The 19,795-nt window shown below is 38.5% G+C and overlaps 1 protein-coding gene across 2 annotated transcripts in view; it reads right to left on the bottom strand.

The window, feature by feature from the left end:
* Positions 1 to 918: 918 nt before the first annotated feature.
* The window catches only part of GNA12 (G protein subunit alpha 12), a 46,124-nt gene continuing 27,247 nt past the window's right edge, over positions 919 to 19,795 (bottom strand). Inside the window, exons 3-5 of one of the 2 annotated variants that reach the window (XM_075515473.1) lie at positions 9,317 to 9,367; positions 7,836 to 8,286; positions 919 to 2,657 (exon numbers count right to left, since the gene is read on the bottom strand). In XM_075515473.1, the coding sequence (XP_075371588.1) occupies positions 2,644 to 2,657; positions 7,836 to 8,286; positions 9,317 to 9,367 (516 nt within the window). In that variant the 3' untranslated portion in view covers positions 919 to 2,643. Of the gene's footprint in view, positions 2,658 to 4,495; positions 8,287 to 9,316; positions 9,368 to 19,795 lie in introns of those variants that run through there. The other variant, XM_075515472.1, reaches the window with a different exon arrangement.

The raw sequence follows: 19,795 nt of genomic DNA, 5'->3' as shown, positions 1-19,795 counted from the left end.
TGAATTTGCAGTTCATCTGCCCTCATTTTCACAGATGCTGAACACTGACAATACACACTGTTACCTGAAAGTGCTCAGCACCTCCAGGGAAAAAAGTCAACCATTCCCAAAAGCTTCATGTAGCTGAGGACCTAACAATTCTAATGATTAGCAGAAAGGACAAACGATGCTCCATGAAGTGTTTCAAACTGTGTACCCACCAATGTAATTGATTAGGCATTAACAGTTCACACAAACAATTAAGACTTGCTACAAAATCTGCCAGATGTGACCTTTCGAAGTACAAGCGAGGAAAGGTTAACGACATTCCTAAGAACTGGAGCTCAAGTTCTGGCAGAACTGATGCCAGGATCGGTATCAGACAGGGAAACCGATGACTCTCCAAAGGTCAGTGGTTCCGCACTGCCGTACAAGATGCCACGGCACACAAGTAAGCAAGTCCAACAGAGGAGACTGGCACTGGAAGAGAAGCAAGTATAGTTCCCATGGCTATTATCAGATGCTACACAGCAGAAGAGGAATCTCTGACAGGTGTTGCCAACTCAACAGGCTTAATTACCTTCTCTTGCTGAGCTTAAAATACATAAGCACAAACTCTAGCTGTGTCTCCCCTTCCACTTCTCATCAGTTCTAATGCCTGTCAGCTACTGAAATGCTACAGACGAGTGAGTTAGAAGTTTTATATAGGCTAATGTTTCACCAGCCTTCAATTCCTGGACACACTCAGGAAGAATGATTCAGACCAGAACTGGAGAGGTGGGAGATATGTAAAGATTACAGAACAAGATTTTGTTGCATGACAGCTGTAGTTTCATGCAGTTCATGCTGTAATTTATTCAAAAAGCGGCTCTCTTGCAGAAAATTTTTGAATAAAGCAAAAAATGTCACTGTAGACTTTGTTGAAAGATAAAACCCATAAAGAACAGTATAACAAGTCAAGTTTTAATAGATTTATAAAATTCATATATACAAAACAGTAAACTAAGTCACCAAAGCTATAAAATACACTTTTTACACATCACAATATAGTTTTATCTAGTACACAGTTTTCATAAATTGAAACTATTACAGCAAGTAGCTGCTTCTATCGTGGATGCTGTTTTGGTGCTAGAAAGACACTTATGTGAGCAGTCTGGAACTGTGCTTTTACTTTATCCATTTTTCACCTTCTTTTAGTTTGTCACTGTTTTTAAAGTACTTTCCTGTGAATTGTTAGAAAATTAAGGCTAAACTCAGGCCTTTCTTGCCCAATGTAGTGAACTGGTTTAAAAAAAGAATGATATTGCATAGTATGTGTGTTACAATGCATAGGCACCAGAGAGCAAGTAAATTGCAGAATAAAAGATAACATTAATTGGCTTCCTAGCTACATGATTGTGTCACGAGATAACTTTGTGTTTTGTCAGTTTGCTTTCATACATATTGATTCCATAAACAAGACAATTCATCACAAGAGCAATAAATACTAGCCATTTTGTTAAGTGGAGTCTCCAAAAATACCGTTTAATGTGTATCATCAATTCAAGCTCATTACACATGCCAGATAACGAAACCTGTTTACTGGAAAAAATACTCATTATCCTAAAGTCAGTTAATGGCTTCAATGCGAATGGGAGTTTAAACTCATGTTTTCAAACCTAAGCCCACCAAGCACACTTTCCAAGTCTTGTGAACTACCAAAAGATCATTTCTCTTCCACATCCCCCTTCTCCCTGCTATCTTCTCTCAGCTTTTGTGCCCAATCACCTGCACACAAGCTCAGCACAAGAGATTGATGGGAAGTATTAGAGAAGCAGTGCTATTCCACATCTGATACTTCCCTCATAAGATGCTTTCTTGGGTCCTACTTATCCAAAAATTTTGCTCTCCATCAGTATTAGTTTTTATTCAAATAATGGAAACAGTCTGTTATCTAGCCATTCCCCTGAAATACTCACGCTCTGATATCTTGAAGAAAGTTTAAGTAGCTGTTAGAAAGCAGTAAGATGCACTGTCTGGCCAGAGATCTGCATACCATGTTCTAGTAGGAATCGAGTTTTAGCACTCGGTTGTGAACAGATGAAGAGATTTACAATGGAAGGGTGCGCAGCTGCAGCAGGGCCAGCCTTGGCAGCCTGCTGCTGTTAATTCACAGCCACTAGCTCTCCAGAGTCACTCAAAGCTTTTGGGGTCAATGCAGACGGCATTTCACTTCAATACAGTCAGTCTTCAAGCATCATCAGCTTTTGGGATCTGTTTAGAAAATAGCTCCCCTCTCTTGCTCCCTTCCAACATACTTTGGCTTTTTTACCAGAATGCCCACCTTGGAAGTCAGTGCTGCTCTTTTTTTCTCTCCGATGGTGAAGATTTTCACATCGGACAGAAGATATGACCTTCAGACATATGCCAAGAGCTAGGTTGTGATACAGTTTGTCAAGCCAGACACGGAACCACTAGCACTGACAATCTAGTACCTCCATACTCCCCACCCAGTAAGAAAACAAGCATATCAACACACAGACAAACTTCAACACCGCTTTCCGAATGCCATTAGAAAGATAAAAACGTCAAGAATCAAGCTAAACTGTCCAACCACTACGATGAACAAAGAGATAGCATCACCTGGTTAGCAAAGCAGCAGTTTCAGCTCCAAATATCCTGGCTTTACTCATTTCCATCTATGTAAAAAAAGATTAGTGTTAAAACAAAGAAGTGCTCACTTCACAGCACAAAGCAGAGATCACCCCAGCTAATCACAAAACAGGTAATATTAAAAAGCACTAGGTCTTGTATTGTCTTCCCGATTAACTTCCTCACTAGGCTAGACAGTCCTCATCTAGAAGTGTGTGTAGAGTCAATATTAACTCAGCCCAAGTCTGGCCTAGACCATGCCAGTTTTTCTGTCTCATAATGGATGCTCCCTAGAAATCTGTTAAAAACCCATTTACAAAAGTAGGCACGGATGTTTTATGGTTGCTACTGAAACACCCTACCCACCACTTCCTGTGTTACAGAATTAATAAAGAGTGTACTGAGGTAAAGAGTTGGCAGTGCTATATTAAAACCCCTGACTACACCATGTGATTTTATACTAGAAAAATGATACAGAAAAGAGGCTACTACTAAACTTACAGGAATCAATATAGTTCTCATCATGAGATATCAGTGTTTGGCTTACATGACAAGCTGCAGTGTATGGAGGTGTTACTGCATATCGTGTTTTGTCTCTCAAGCTGGCATGCATCAAATTGTCTATCAACCTGGTAAGTACTCCTGAAAATTTGATGACACAAGCAAAGCTAAGTCAGGTGTCAAAACTCATTACTTGACAATCAGAGGGGCCTTTTACAGAAATCCTGTACTTCCATGCAGCAGAACGTTTTCTTTTTTCCCCAGGAGAACTAAAGAGGTATATACATAGAAAAGACTCCAAAACATGAAGTTAATATCCACAAAGACAGTCACCTAAAGGCAGCAAAGGGCTTGTTTTCTAAAATGATGTTCTGTGGAAGGTAGTTGTCTGTCACTAAAGAAAGCTGCTAGTTTCTTCAGTGGTTCCATGTCTATTCTTTTAATTTCTTTAATTCTACATTTTTTTGCAGATTACAGTAACCAAGACTGGTGAATACCTGGGGGGGACGGGGGAACGACACGCAGACAGGACAGGACACGACACATTTTTCAAATGCACCATTTTTCATACCAAAACCTACTTCAGCTATCCCAGTGGAATTACATTTTTGTCTGCAGCGCTGCATACAGATGAGCTCTTCCTATTCCATTTCACCACAGTTTTTTTGCCGTTAGTTTCTCAACTCTGTCTGCTTGGCTGAGGTTCAGGCTTCAGTTGGCTCAGAAAGCCTGTAAACGGTCATCTTCAGGAGCTTCTTCATGCTTGCAACATGCCTAGTTCTAGGTTTTACACAGCAGTATTTTAAAAACCTGAATATATTATCAAGTTAGTAAGTCAAATAATCTATACTGCCATATTAAATAAAATAAGATCAATTCTTTGTATAAAACTAGAAGCATCATTGAGTTGTAGTGTAAAGTTGAGTGGCCAGTAATTTCCATTCCATAACCAATATTAATTTTCAACATTAAGAACTATTTAATTCTGTCAAAGTGACAACTGCCTATTAAATATGTCACTTACAGAAAACTATTTGTCCTTTTTAATTCCAATTCACCATGTCACCTCGTAATGCCGTCTAAGAATTGTTCAGAGAATGACAGCACTGCAATCTGAACAAATGGTACTGACTGACACACTATATTAGCTTAAAGCCTGTTTTAAGGACAACAAATACAAAGCAGTGTTTGATAAATGACTCCCATTTAGTTAGTTTTTCTACTTAAACTGCAGGATTACATAAATCTCTCCTGCAAGCATATGCTGCAAGCACTTCCACCCTTTGTCCTTGTGAGACAACCTATTTGCAACACCCTATCGCTGGTCATTGACCTGCAGGTGTCAGAGGAGGGACAGCAAAAGGCTGTTTTCAAAAAAAAAAAAAAAAAAAAAACCACACCAAAAAAACACACACACACAAAAAAAATGTAGTTGTTCAAGGTCTCCATCTGATTATCATCCTGCCTGTGACCCATTTCCTGACTAGCCAAATGAACAATAAGCCTATAAAGTTAAAAAAAGATGTTATCTCCAGCTGTGTTTACCTGCAAAGTTCTCCAAGATGTCACTTAAGATCAAGTTTTCTATTTGTTTCTTGTGAAAGGACTAAGCAACCGACAAGCCTGTCCCGAGATGTTTGTACAACCTAACCCAAGTTCTGTTTTAGTAATTAACTGATTTACTATAACATGATTTTGTGGCTTTATTATACTACAACTTACCTTGAAAAAAACCCGAACACAAAACCCCTCAGTTGTGGCAAGAAGTGGAGTGTATTTTGCAGAGAAAGCTGCCACTTAAAAAAAGAAGTCCTTTTTACTTATGCGCCAGATCCTTTGCAAACTTGAGAAATGATTGACTTGCAAGAAGAGTTTCCTGATCTTGGGTTCCTGGTGTGAACCTTCACTATCAAAGTTCAACAGAACACAAAGCCTACAGAGCCAAACTACTGATTTTCATCTGCAGTCTACAGCATCACACTTAGGCCCATTTTATGAATAAAAAGAAGAAAGGCAATAATGGGCCTGAGGTGATCAAACTGGTTTCCCTAAAACTCTGACTTAGTGTGCAAAACTGCTGTATCATAAAAAAAAAAACCCAAAACGCTTGAGTGCTCAATGAGATCTCATGCTGTTTCTTTTCCAGATGTAGATTAAGTTACTTAAAATAAAAGTTGCATTATTAGCTCTGTTCAGAGTTTTAAATCCATAAGGTGACTAAGGACACAAAACCATGGATGAGCACGAAGAGAAAAACAGAACAGGAAATTCCATGCTATGCCTCCCAGGTAAAACTACAGTAGATTCAGACATAAAACTGAGGTAATTCTTGAGAAAAAAAATACAGTTGAAAGGGAATGTTTAACTCATTTCAGAAAACAAACATAATATTAACCCATCTAGAAAATTTCGTGAAAGAATAAAGCTCACGGCAAACTAGGAAATAAAGTCAAGTCATCTTAGAAGTCAAGTCAGCCCATAACTGCCTCCTCTTTCCCAGTGTCTTGTGTGAAGTGGAAACCACTACCAAGAACTCCAAGAATTTTTGAAAACTTTGAAAACAGTCTTAAGTCTTCAGCCAAACAAATGGGCTAGCTTAGAGAAACGAACCTTATATGATGAGTAAACTTGTTTGCATCACTCTGTGTTGAAACATCTACCTTTCCAAATGTAATAATCTTAAGAGTTTCCCCCCATCTGAGTATTAGAGTCACATAACATTTTTCCCCTTCAAGGTTAAAAATGAATAAATATTTAAAAGACAGAGTTGGTCCTGGCAAAACTAAGACTTGTTACAAGGAAGCTAATTCCTGTTTAAGTTTGCTCAAATTTAAGTTAGATTTCCCCATCTGCAACTTTTCACTTGCTTCTTACCTCAGTACTGTGCATGTTACATAGCACTGAAATAGCCACATCTTTTCTACTCTGAAGCCTGCACAAAGAAAGCCAAAAGACTGCTACATTAGGAAACTACACAAAAATACCGATATGAACATCTGCAAGCTTCAGAGGGGAAGAAGGATTCCAGATTTTATCCAAATTAACATGAAAGGACAACGGAACAGGACTTTTTTTGACCACATTTCCCATGGGATTACCAGCTGAAGTAAAACATTGCTTGTTTTGAGATGCCATTACAGGCTCAAAGGGGATAAGAACTCCAGGGAATCTGCTGACTTTTTACGGGTACAAACAGCCCTTCAGGTTTTATTCTTGGATAAAAACTATGACAAAAATTGCACAGTAAACTATGTTTGAAAATTACCTAAAGGATAGCACTACAGCGTTGATAATAAAAGGCAGATCTTCAGTTTGTCCATGTACCCCACTGTAGTAGAAAAGATCCGATATGTCTGTACACAAAAAAGGCACCTGACAGTTAGTTACACAGACTGAGAGAGCTAGGAAATTAACAGTTCATATCAACATTATTCATAGCCTCTTGCAATTTTACACACAAACCATTGCCTAAAATGGGCAGCTCCAAACTTGACTGTACTCAGAATTACATGTGCATTACTATAGGCTAAAGATCCCATTAAGACACAGATTAAAGGCTAATTTTACAGCAAGGTCATGCTGTCCAAATACATCAGTGCAGCTGTAAAACTGGGATCTCTAGGGTGTTCAGTCTTCGTATAAGGTCAGCTGTTGGGAATTAATCAAGCAGCTGCTGTACTACCAAAACCTTTGCTTAAGAGTTTAATCGGCTTTCAAACTTTTGAATATAGATAAAGCCCTGTCACACGAGATACTGAACCGTCACAACTACTGCCAACTGCGGGTGTGAGAACAGTGCTGAATTTCCATGAAGCACATCTCACTTGAGCACCCACTGTGCAGACACATGGTCAGGTGCTCTAGCACAGGCTGCTTCACCAAGGAAATCAGTTTCCCCGTGATGCAATATCCTTTACACATAGTGCAAAATAAACCCTTCTCTGTATCAGCAAGGCCTTAGCTTCCCATCCAATTTACTCCAACATGGGTTTCCTTGTACAGTTTTAGACTTTTGCCTCAGGAGACTCACGTAAAACCTTCAGACAAGAGCTGTGCATCCACCTCGATAAGTGAATTCCAGACCCTTGGCAAAGCTGAACATGCACACAAGATCTGGTTGTACTCCTAAGGGTTAAGAACAGAACTTCCATTAACATTCTCCAAGACGTCTACCAATCTCATTATGTTTAGATTAGTTTGATCAATTCAGCACCTCCAAACTACAAAAAAGGCAGTTTGTATGACTAGTGTCTCTGAAAAATGAGCATATTCATTTAAAACAACGTGTCTTCCGTACATGATTTGTCAGAGATTTCTCTTTTCTAAGAAGGCAGAAGGTGGTTGTGTTACTCAGCGTTCCAAACTAGGTACAGAACCTACAATGGCCATGTTTCAGTAGTGTTTCTAGTCCAAATGATTCAGTAGCTAACATCAACATTTGACTCCTTCGGCCTATAGCTCCTCTGTTTGGGCTGGCTAGTTTACAGCATTCCTGAGCCAAGTAATTAGCATGGGTCCTACACCACATGCAAGGGCCATAAAGAAAGGATAAAAACTTTGATCTAACCCTCCGGCAAATTTTAACAGAACATGGGCTGCTCTCCTTCACTGCAACATAATATCCTTCAGATTCTCTTGAAGGATCGTGTCCTTCACAGCATGAAACACAAAGCGGATGTTTTCAGTGTCTATGGCAGTGGTGAAGTGATGGAAGAGCGGCTTACTACGGTTTCTCCTCTTTCTGTCAAAGCACTGCACCAGATAACGTTGAACATCTTCTAGCCTGTGAGGGTCGCCTTTGAAGTCCGAGAAATACTTCTTAATGCTGACAGTCTTTACCTTCTCTACAAGAAGGTCCATCTTGTTGAGGAATAGGATAATAGAAACATTAAAGAAAAGCTTGTTATTGACTATTGTCTCAAAGATATTCATGGACTCCACAAGTCTATTTGTGCGCCTATCTTCCATGAGAACCTGATCGTATTCACTGGAGGAGACCATAAACAAAATTGAAGTTATTCCATCAAAGCACTGGAACCACTTTTGACGCTGAGATCTCTGTCCACCTACATCCACCATCTTGAAAGGTATTTTTTTAATGATGAAATCATGCTCTACTATCCCCTTGGTGGCTTTTCTAGCCAGCAAAATATCTTGTTTGCTGGGGAAATAGTTCTGTAAAAGAAAGGAGAAAAGTGTCAAAAAAGTCCTTCAAAAATGCTGGCTAATGCCAGAATATTGAAGCAAGGGGGAGGGGGGGAACCAACCAACCAACCAACAAATCAACAAGAGCCATATTTTTTTAGTTATCAAGTGAAGAATGAATACTCAACTTTAAAATAATAGACTGTTGACCATTTAGCTCAACATATTGGTAAACAGCTACAGAAGATCCTGAGACATATGAGAATAAAAACATAGGACCAATTCACTCGTTCACATTTTTATCCTTCAAGCCTCCCATTTTCAGGCTGAAGTCTATTTTATCATTATGAAATTCTTAGCCACAGTGTTATTGCCATTTAGGTAGTGTTCAGTAAAAGCAGATCTCCAAACCATCACTGAAAGGATTTTTTTTTTTTTAAAAGCTTGTGTCTCACAGTTCATTACTCTTACAAAGGACACCTTGCAAGCTTTAGTGGAAATACTTCTTCCAGGTTCACAGTCCATGAGGAGCGAGTACAGCAACATGTTCTACCGCAGGTTGTGGCCCACTACTGTAGAAGAAATCTGTTCTTCAGAAGCTTATCACTGTTACTATTTAGGAAAATCATCTCCCTCCTTTCTCCTCCAAGTCTCCTGACAGATGTTTTCATTACTGATTTTGAATCCTACAAGTGCTAGTAATTTTTTCTATTTGGTAATTTTTCATTCTGCTACCTTAAGTAGCACCAGCCATCGGCTCATCACAAAAAGTGAAGGAGATTCAGAGACTGCATAGAAGGACTGATAAAAGAAAATATGTGCATAAATAAAACTTCCATTAAAAATGTGTTGTCTGCCAAAAAAAGATTAAGCAAATACTAAGCTTCAGTTTCATAAGGCTGGAGTTTACTATTTCTAGAGTAAAGAACTTTGAAGTTATTTAATGCATTATTATTTAAAAAGAAAAATAAACCAAACCAAAAAGCATTAATCATAGCACACACAGGCTTCCAATATCTCTTTGAGCTCTTTTCATCCAGAAAGAGAAGGTACATCTTACCAGCTGACCGATCCGATCCAGGTTATCCAGGAAGTATTTCACCGATTCACCCTGTGGAAAAGCAAAGAGACGGGAACTAAGCTTTTTTCTAGGATAGCAAATCCAACTGTGTTTTCACTTTCCAACATGCATCGAGGTCTAACATAGCAATATCACATGTGGAAGCTTGGACAACATTCTGATATGCTTCAGGAGCTGGAACAATAGAAGCACTGCATAGCTTAATTCACATAAACTGCTGATAATGAAGTGGAGCTGCCATAATACACTAGCATTGGTAAGGTAGTATTTCTTCAGAAGCAATTCTCTATTAGTTCTAGAAAAACCAAAGTTGAGTAGAGATCTGAATAAATGCTCAAAGCTATCTAGTAAATCTTTACAATGAAAGGAAGTGGTATTAAAGTCAGTCCTTTGCTTTGGCTTAAAAAATTAGTTTTTTTCCCCTTGTATGATGAATGTAGTTAATTGACACTGGGTGGGAGTAAAAGTGAAACACGTTTATTAGAAGCCAATGTATTTTGTTTAAAATTCATAACAGTGAACAAAAGCATATCCTAGACTGGTTGGCATATCTTTAGAAAAGTGAAAGATTTAAGTCACCCACTATTTGTGATAATTTAAGCTAGACTTGCTTGTCAAGAAAAAAAAGGAACATTCTGAAGGACTTTCTCTTCTACAGATAGTTTCCCTTTTAGGCTCAAGGGTTTTAATGATGGATTTGCTAATCTTGTACAAAATCCTTTAGCAGTTAAATTGAGAAGAATATAGGCAATGTTTATAAAGAAAATTTATTCTTGTGTGAAAATGCATAAGAGATTGCGTGGGGTTTTTTTATTTATTATTTTTTTTTTTTAAACCATCTTGCTTGTGTATCACACTCAAATCAAGTGCCACTTCGCATTAGTGGATACAAGAAGCTGCATATACTTTCTAGAAGTAATAAAATTGTTTCTATATAGATGCAGACTTTACTTCTGGAGTGAAACTATCTTTGGCAGAAATCCATTCTTCTTCAAACACTTCCCTTTCATTTCTTCAGATGAAGATGATGTCTTCAGTAAGAAAGCATTCTTCATTGTTTAGGACGTGTCTTGCAGTTGTAGCCATGCCGTAAGAATGATAAAATGGAAAATCCTGCTGCCCTGCCTTTTAATAAGTTTAGGCAGCAAAACACATTACATATATCACAGATCAGGGCCGTGTCAGTAATGACCAAACTGATAGTAGGGGCCCTCACCAAGTCACTAATTCAGAATGAGAACATTCTCAAAATATCATCTCAGATTCCAACAGCAATATAAATTCTTAAACCATACATTCTCCTCTACACCATAGGCTTGAGACAGCAGAACAGAATTATTCCCCTCCAGTACAACTGTAGACAGATGCCACCACAACAGCTCATTTTGAAGAACCAGACTGGAGACCAGAGGATTCAGTGTACTGCACAAGTACATACTTTCAGCATAAGGCATAGACAAAAGGGAGCTGTAACTTATTATTTCCTAACATTTAAAACTGGAAGGGTCTTTTCATAAAGGAGAGAGAACATGCATATTTGCAACAAGCTACCACGTATCACAAAAGATTTGCAGTGGATCACTAGCACAAAAGATGACTTTTGGGGGGGGAAGTTTCCAAAGAACAATTGCTCCAAGAGCTTCCTTACAATCATGAATTTTCATAAGGTGAAAGTAATTTCCTGTATTTTTTGGCACTCTGTTGGATCAGAAGAGATATCACAGACCGCATGAATAACAGAAAAGGTCTTCCTGTACAGCATTAGTCATATTTAGGAGATGGGAGAGCCCAAAAAGAAAAGGTCACTGAAGCTATAAAGAAACCCAACCCCCTTCTCTATCTATCTATCTATCGTGCTTTGTCCCACACAATGCCTACACAATGTCCTACACAATGCCAATGTGCAACAAGACTGCAAACAGCCATCTCTGATACAATTCTACCCAGTTGCTTTAAGAGTCCTCGCCTTGTCCATATACCCTCCCACGCTGAGAGCAGGAAACAGCTGTACGCATGTGAACTTCAGGGACACACAAGCAAGTTTACCTGATTTACGGCTTGTGCCTCTCCCCTATTTCCTGCCCCATGCATCAATCAGTTTAACATTTTGCACATTTATAAGAAGGTAAGAAAATAATCTGATTAATGAAAAAAAAACATGTTCATTTCTGCAGTGATTTAGGGAAACTAGACTTCTCTAGTTTCTTATACAGCTCTTCGTAACATTGCAATTAGGCAAATAATTCATTCTGGGAAATTTTAAGCAGTAATTGCAGAACACTTGCATAGCTGAGTAACCACGTCAGGTTGCTGGAACAGGTGTGAACACCATATGCATGGTCTGACAGATCTGAAGATGCTTGAATATTCTCTTCTAGTACAGAATTCAAAGACATCCAGTACTTAAGTCAAAATATCTGTTTCCAGTCAAAACAACAAATCCCCGACAAGGTCCAGAGGGTTTGAAGTTAAGAAAAGCTCAAAACATTAAAGAACACAAACCTGAAGGGAGGGAGGGGGAAAAAAAAAAAAGCCACACCACTCAAAAACAAAACCCAAAAACACAAGACAAGAAAAACCCACCCCAAACCCACACCACAGACTCAAAACCCCCTCCTTTACAGTTGATTCCCTGATTAACCCCTGTGTTATGGCCTATGGAAGTGTGGATTCAATTCCTGCTCCAAAGCCTTCTCAAGGAACCTTGCTCTACATCTTAGTCTGATTCATAGAAAAGTTGGTTGCTTCTGGGAAGCGTATGGGGTATTTCAGTTCGAGCAGGCAGCACAGAACAACTGCAGACAGCACCAACTGACTTGATGAATAACTTGTAATTTATTTAAATGAGGAAAATAGGGAAACTCCAGGTGTTAGGACTGTTTTGCATTAGTATTTTTAATCAGAACAATTAGTATTAACTGAACATTCATTTAGCTTTTAATTTTTTCCTTGTCGTCCAGGGGAAATAGATAGCAATATTAATTAGATCTAAGAGTTAAGTTTATTTAGCTTTCTATCAAGCTGCACTTGAATACAATTTTGAACTCCGTCAATAAATTATTATTTATGCAAAGCCATCTCATGCTTTGGATACTGTACACACATACAAAGAAGTGTACTTTTGTGTGTATGTATATATGTACATAAAAAATACACACACGCAAGAAGTTTATGAATTGTTCATCAAGGTAGGTTTTCCATTCAAGGCAAATTAGTATCAAAATCAAAAAGTATCAGCTGCCCCTCATGTTGAACTATTTTTTTCTCTTGAAGACACTGGCCATAAACAAGCTAGTTTGGCTTTTTCAGTGCAAATTCTTAGGGTTTCTCCAAAGTCATCTAGCCATTGAACTACATTCAAAAGCTGGCTTAGCACTTCAAATGCTCTCCTTTCGCAGATCTTAGCCAGTTATTTCTGGTTCACTAGCATGACGTCCTACAGAAGTGGCAGCTAATATTTGCAATTGATTCATCAGATACTAAAAATATCTTTACGCAGATTGAGAACTTCAACCTTACTATTTTAATGGTTCTAGTGAAAAAAATTAAGTAGTCTTTTGAACATTGCAATCTATTTTGAACTATGCTTGCAAGCAGCAAAATATAAATAGAAGACATCAAAGCTATTTATATTAATTATACTATATTTAAATACCCAAAGGTAATCACATCAAGGTGTGTTCCCTTAAAAAACAAACAAAAAAGGTCCAGGTCAGATGTGTCAATCTTTTACAGGCTGGTGTGTCAAGAAAAACTGTGGCAGCTCAAAAAACTTCCCCAGATCAACTACGTTCATAGAAGATTGTTGAGCTTCTGTCTTTTCAGATTTAAAAAGACTTAAATCTTCTTGTATTTCCCTGTTAGTACACTATTTCCTTTAGAAAAATTTCTAACAATATTCATAAGTAATATTCTTAAAATCTGAAAGATGCCACTTCATTTCAACCGGCACGGTACTTGGATATGAAGCACCATTCTGTCACAGTCACAGCAGAGTGTGTCAGTGAAGCATGTCTGTACTGACATTTCTTATTTTTCTATTTTTAACAGATAGTCTATTAGTATATTTCACATTTTGAAAGTTATATCAAGAAAGTCTGAGATGACCATCATCTATTTTGCTGTTGATACAAACCAGCTAGCTATTTTTTTTTTTCTTTTCTCCTTGATAATCAATCAAGATGTCAAAATGCTGTCTCCCATCCATGCCCTGTATTTTCCAGGACAGTGGTAGGGGAGGGAAGAATGACCTCCGACTTACGAATTTTATATAATTCGGATACTCCTTTTTAGTACACAAGAGCACAGTATAGAACATACGTCTTCCTAACTTCTTGCTCACCACACAAGAGTTACCACAAATGCTTGGATGATTCATTCTCTCACTGCTAATCTCTTCTCCCTCTGCAATTTATATCCTCTGAGTTAACAGTTTTGCCAACTGGGACCAAGTGAAGGAATAAGAGATGCTGTTCCCATTGTTCAGTAGGATGAGTCACTGCACATCTGGGAACTGGGGGAATCAAGAAACACAAACAGAAGGCCTAAAATGAGCCCACAAGTTCCACAATGCAGCATCACTATTGGACTTTTTAAAATTATTATTATTATTTTAAACTGCCCTATCTGCAGTATAAAGTTTAGTGAAGACAGAGAAAATAGTACAATTTGCTTAAAAACTGACTGGTGGAGCAGAAAGGGAGAAAAGGTAAAATTTAAACATACACTCTTGCTTCCTTAAGTAGAGTTCTAAAGCTCTTTTTTTATATCCTAGATTATTTTGAACACAGCATTCTCAAGGGGCAAGAGACAAAATTAAGAAGAAGTATTTATTCCATTTTATTCTATATATTTTGTACTATAGGAATGTCATCTTAACATTAGTGCCAAATAAGTTAACAGGAAAATAACTAACTTAATTTAACATCTCTGTCCCTTCAGGCTAGGTTCATGGCTCATAAGAAATATCCCTAAAGAAATATTATAACTAATCTGGCATCACTTCCTTTGCCATTGTTAGCCTCATTGCAAAAAGCAAGCAGACAACACTTGGGCAGAATTCCCGAGCAGTATTCATTTCACGAAAATAAATGCACAACAGATCTTATGGAGATTGCTTTCAAATACGCGTAGAAACTCAGTAATAAGAAATGTTCTGCGAGGCTAGAATTTATCAGCTTGTCACTTTAACCCTCAGCCAGTTATTCAAAGTGACAGTTGGTCAGATCATGAATGACAGTGAAACATCCTATTGTTCAGTACCCTAAAAATACAGGCTCTTTTCAAACTTTTCCTTGTGGAAAGCAGTTCCTCTAAATTCTGCTCTGAACTAAAAAGACTTGAAAGGGGACCCTCTGTTCCAAATTGGCTTTTTTCCTTTCCTTGTACCCAAGGCCTTTTTGACATAATAGTAATTTAGCCCTTCCTGATCATTCTGTCTCTAGCTGCTAAATTTAGAGTGCACAATTTAAGGTAGATCTGTCAGTCTTAGCTTGTTTCAGATGATGAATTAAGCCACACAGGAAGGAAATGTTATACTTCAAGGAAACACAGAATACAGATCTAACAAGATTCCCACAAACACAGCAACACACACAGGGAAACAGATACTGTAACTAACTACCACAAACTGCAGCTGAATCTGCAAGGTGAAACCAACAGTGGATCCGAATAAAAGAACAGCGGTGTTCGTATCCCACCCTCCATTCAGGAGTTGTAAAACATTCAGCAGCAGGGCTGAGAAACACAGAGGAAATCCAGGAGACCCCAGAAAGAAGTTTGGGAATCTCCCAGCCTTTAACCTCTGAGATCTCAGATACACGAATGGGATGGACTTAAAGCATTGACATGTAATTTCATCCAAAGTTTGCCTTTATCTAAGGTACTATTCCATTAGGACTGCCAGAGACACATACTGACAGAATGCAATGCTAATGCTAACTTTCAATGCTAACTTGCAAGTGAAATCTTTGTTTTTCAGACAAATATCGAGACCTCATTTTTTCCCAGTTTCCTGGGACGTTGATCACCTGTTGATTGTAAGGAGTTTGCATGTTACAATTTCAGAGGTTTTATAAAAGGAAGATATCCAAAGCAGAGGCCCAAGGGAAGAGGAAGGTTACGAGCCCAGAAGTAGGACAAAATAACCAGGAGACTAGCATTTGAAAATGTTGAAGATGTTAGATTAGCCAAGTTTTTGGGTACTGAGATTAGAACCCAAAACCTCACCAGCAAAGAGAGACGCTTTTTAAGGAAACGCTTTTCTTAGTGAGACCTACTGGATACAACAAGCAGCTTAACATCCTGCCACCGTAATACACATATCCTCTGGAAGTGAGCACGTAGACACAGCTCCAGGTTCCGCACCCTGGTTTTGTCCAAGAGAAGTAGTAGTCCTTTACAAACCTCGAAGACCCAAGGTTAAAATTCTCATGAGGGGCAACTATAAACAAACAACTCCCCCTCCCCAAACCTGCAGGCTCTTCTAAGAGATTACTTCTAAATCTGCACTTCTCTTCAGTCTCAGTGGTATCAAGGGATGGATTTACTACAGCCAAAAGTGTGTTCTCTTCTCTGTGACAGCTGATGAATTAAGTATTATTTTCCAAGGAGATAAGCAAGTCTGTGCTTGTTAAGAATTCACTCAGAAGGATGCTGAAGTAACCTAAATTGCCCTAAAATGCTGATGCCCATTCTACACCGTAATTCTGTTCTACAGATATTCTACATCCTGTCTGGGCACTGAGATTTATTGACACAAGACAAACATTAATTTTTCATTCAATCACCAGTTCCAAGGCAGAAACTAACCACTTCTCCATATCTAAGCCATACAGAATTCTAACTATCAAATCTCTCTAGTGTTATTTAACTTCCTCCTTAACAACAGACTGAGCTACTGGCTCCCATCCAGCAACTCCAGTGCTTATCCAAGTTGCTGCTATCTGTACCCTAGAAACATACCAACTACAAAAAAGTACTGTTTGGTTCCAAGCTTCTTCTAAAAACTACCTCTTCTGTCTACTGTCTAGTCATACAGTGTAGGTATCAGATGTTAAAGTTTGAAAATATTTTAAAAATTCATTATTTGTCAGCTCAGTACAAACAGACAATGCAAAAACTTGTTTGTCCAAGTCAGGATGGCGTTCTATAAACTCATCCTACATGACACACTGGCCAAACTGTATGCTTTACAGCACATGGGTAAAAAAATAGGTGATAAATATTTATTTAATTTTTCCCAAAAAGTCTAGGCTGATCTGAGCTCCCACATCAGTGATAAGATTTGTGGATTCCTGTGGCAGAGTGAAATTCTAGCCTTACAGCTAGGAAACACTCTTAACAGGAGCAGAGTTCTTGCAGGGAAGGGCAACTCCTACATGTGTTAGCTTTTCCCAGCAATTAAATACAGCAACTCTTTCTGAAAGCCCTGCAAGGAAAAAAAAGAGTTACATTTTTTCCTGAAATTCTAGGTGTTTCTACATCAACAGGATGTAGATGAGATAAATTACTCTTGATACTATGTTAACAATTCTGTCCATTTGTCTCAAATATGCACACAAGCAACAGTGCCTCAAGGAGGAAAGGAATTTTCTGTTAATAGACTAAGGCAGGCTCATCCTACACTATAAACTTCAAGAAACATTAACACAAATCCCTATAGTTTTGATTTCACTCCTACTTACTATCTGCTATTCCTGCTTCACAGATTTGCAATGACTGGAAGAAAAGCAGGTGCAAACAGCACAGAAAACAGTACTGGCCACAAACAAAACACAAAGATGCACAGTGCAATACAAAAAGGTTAAATTATTGCTTTTTTTTTTTTATTCTAGAAAAATCCTTAACCAGACCTGCACATTAGCTACAGTGATTTAGCACTTCCTAGCCTTCACTGACTAGCAGCTAGTAAGATTCAAGGATTAGATGTAAGGAGATATATACCCAATTCATGTGGAAGAATCATAGTTATGTTTAACCAACAACAAAAAAGTCTGATTACTGTATCCAACGTCAGCAGTGTGCCCAGCTCACACACACTCATCCTGGCACGAGTGGACGACAGACCTAGTCATAAGCATCCCATGAAAGGATTCCTTCCTGTTTCCCTGCCAACTGTCTAAGCAAATACATTGTCTAAAATTGCTGCCAGAACCCTTTCATCTCAAACACCAGAGGTTCTCCATGAAGTTGAACTAACGCACGCCAGCTCAACTTCTCATTCCAAGCACAGTCGGCTAAAATGCACAAGAGAAGGCAACTGAAAGCAGCAATCTTGCCACAGTTAAAAGAAAGTCCCGAGCTGTAAATAGAAGGATGGACCCAAGATTCTGGCCAATCACTAGCAAATGATCCCATTTATTCTCAGCAGGCAGCTGCCATGCAAAAATGGGCATTTCCAACTAACACATCAGAATTTAGAAGCAACTGGATGTTTTTACAAATCACCAGGAACGATGCACAATCACGTTATTATGTGACCCTAGTCCCGTGCTTTGTTTTCAGCAGATCAGTATGCAAACCTGAAACTTCCTTTGTTTACAGAAGACATCTGCAGAACTAGAATAGACATTGACAAAAAATATTACCTTATGAATTAATCTAGTCAGCAGTGCTGACTATCTGATCAAGACTAAATCACAAGTTTACGAGTGAGTTTCCCTTTCAAATCTTATCAGACCATGGGATGGGAAATAAATGTCTTAGATCTTGTGGGCTGAAAAAACAGCTAACACCAACCATGAGAGAATGTTGAGCTTGGACTTTTCCATGGCAGGTGGCCAGCTGGAAAGCTAAGCAACTTGAATGCATTTACAACAGGCATAACCTTGAGTATCTCGCAGAACGATGCTTCCTACTCCACTTCTACACCAAAGCATTTGTTGCAGAGTGCCCTAATGCTCCACTTTCTGTGGAAACATCAGCTCAGGCATGTTTTACTGCAACTTGTCTATGTCTGTTGTTAAAAGGTGACTATAAGGATTGGAAAGAGTCATTTATCCCTCACATTTATTTAAAAATTTGTTTTAAAAAAAGACACTCTCATTTTGTCTGTATGTATACAGCCGAGACGTTTTTAGATGCAATATAGACTAAAATAATGGTCTTGCAAGATTCAGAAAGCTGCTCAGTATCTGAAAGTTAGGTTTTAGGTGGAAATCACATTGAGGTAAAGTACAAGTTAAGACTTAGTTCCACTCAGGTGTGCTTTTTAACAGTTTGATTCCTATAAAGCCAAGTGTGCAGGCAGTAGAGTGCAGAAAAAAAAAAAAAAATTCCACCTTGCTTATGTTATACTGAAGTTTTTCACCATGCCCATTACCTCAGCACTCAGCAGGCTCAACTACAAGAGAACACAAGACTTGCAAGTCTGAGGGATTCCTCAAGCCAGTTTCCGGGTCTGATTTTCAAAAATCATTTCCCCTAGGAACAAAAAGCTTCTCCTTTTTCAATAATAGCTGTATTTGTTAATTCTGAGAGACTGACCAACTTTGAACTATGAAGTGCACTGTTTCTGCCAGCTGTTGCTATGCTTGCTTTCCCAGTGGTTTCTTAAATCAGTGGAATTTCATGACATATACTAACTTGCTCTCAGCACTGAGAAGCTACTCAACATCTCATGTTCACTCACTCACACCAAGATTGGTATTGCCTTCTATGAAGTCTGACCTTTACATGCACCTGTAAATCCCCTAGGTCACTAGTGATCAAGTTGTTCTTGGCATATGACACGAGACATTTATTTCATTAGTTCACAACTGTACTTTGGGTCTGCGAGAGAGGGTTTCACCCAAGAAGTGACTGCCCTCCCTATAACCTCATCGCTCCTGCTCCACTGCCAGTGATAACACCGCATGTTGCGTCCAGCAGATGAGTGATAGTGAACCTCAAGCCACCTTTGGTGATCTGAAATAAAATTCAGTTTCCATTCACAATCAAGTCAAGGTTTCTCTGTGATCCGATTTATAGTCATTGTCTCAAAACACTTCTTATTTATTCACATCCAGTCACAACACATCAATTATTCCAAATATTATCTCCCCTACTGAAGGTTGTTTTGGCATGAGGAGAAGGGGAAGTTCTTCCAAATTTGCACTTAAACCTTAGCACTATTGATACTTTAGTATGAAGATTTCAAGTAACCTAAACTTTTTATTTCGTTTCAGAATTTGTTCTCTTTCGAAACATTCAGGATTGCTTTTCCTGCATTTTTCACTTCAAATCCATCCTACCACACAACTCACATCATTACTTTCACTTATGAAACCAAAATTGGAATGGATTTACCTAAGCTGAAAATTAAAGCTGTTCAGCTACTGATTCACTATAGGATCAAACACCCCTGAGTGAAGACTCACAAGGTGAGATGAGGTTGGTAACTGCATGAACAACAGCTGTATTAATGCGCAACCATCCTATTTTCATGGTCATCTACAGCTGAGTCCTTTGACACAGTCC

The sequence above is a fragment of the Mycteria americana genome, chromosome 12, assembly GCF_035582795.1.
Source record: "Mycteria americana isolate JAX WOST 10 ecotype Jacksonville Zoo and Gardens chromosome 12, USCA_MyAme_1.0, whole genome shotgun sequence".
Lineage (NCBI taxonomy): Eukaryota > Metazoa > Chordata > Aves > Ciconiiformes > Ciconiidae > Mycteria > Mycteria americana.
Note: the sequence above shows the minus strand (reverse complement) of the source record. Positions and strands in the feature narration are given on the sequence as shown.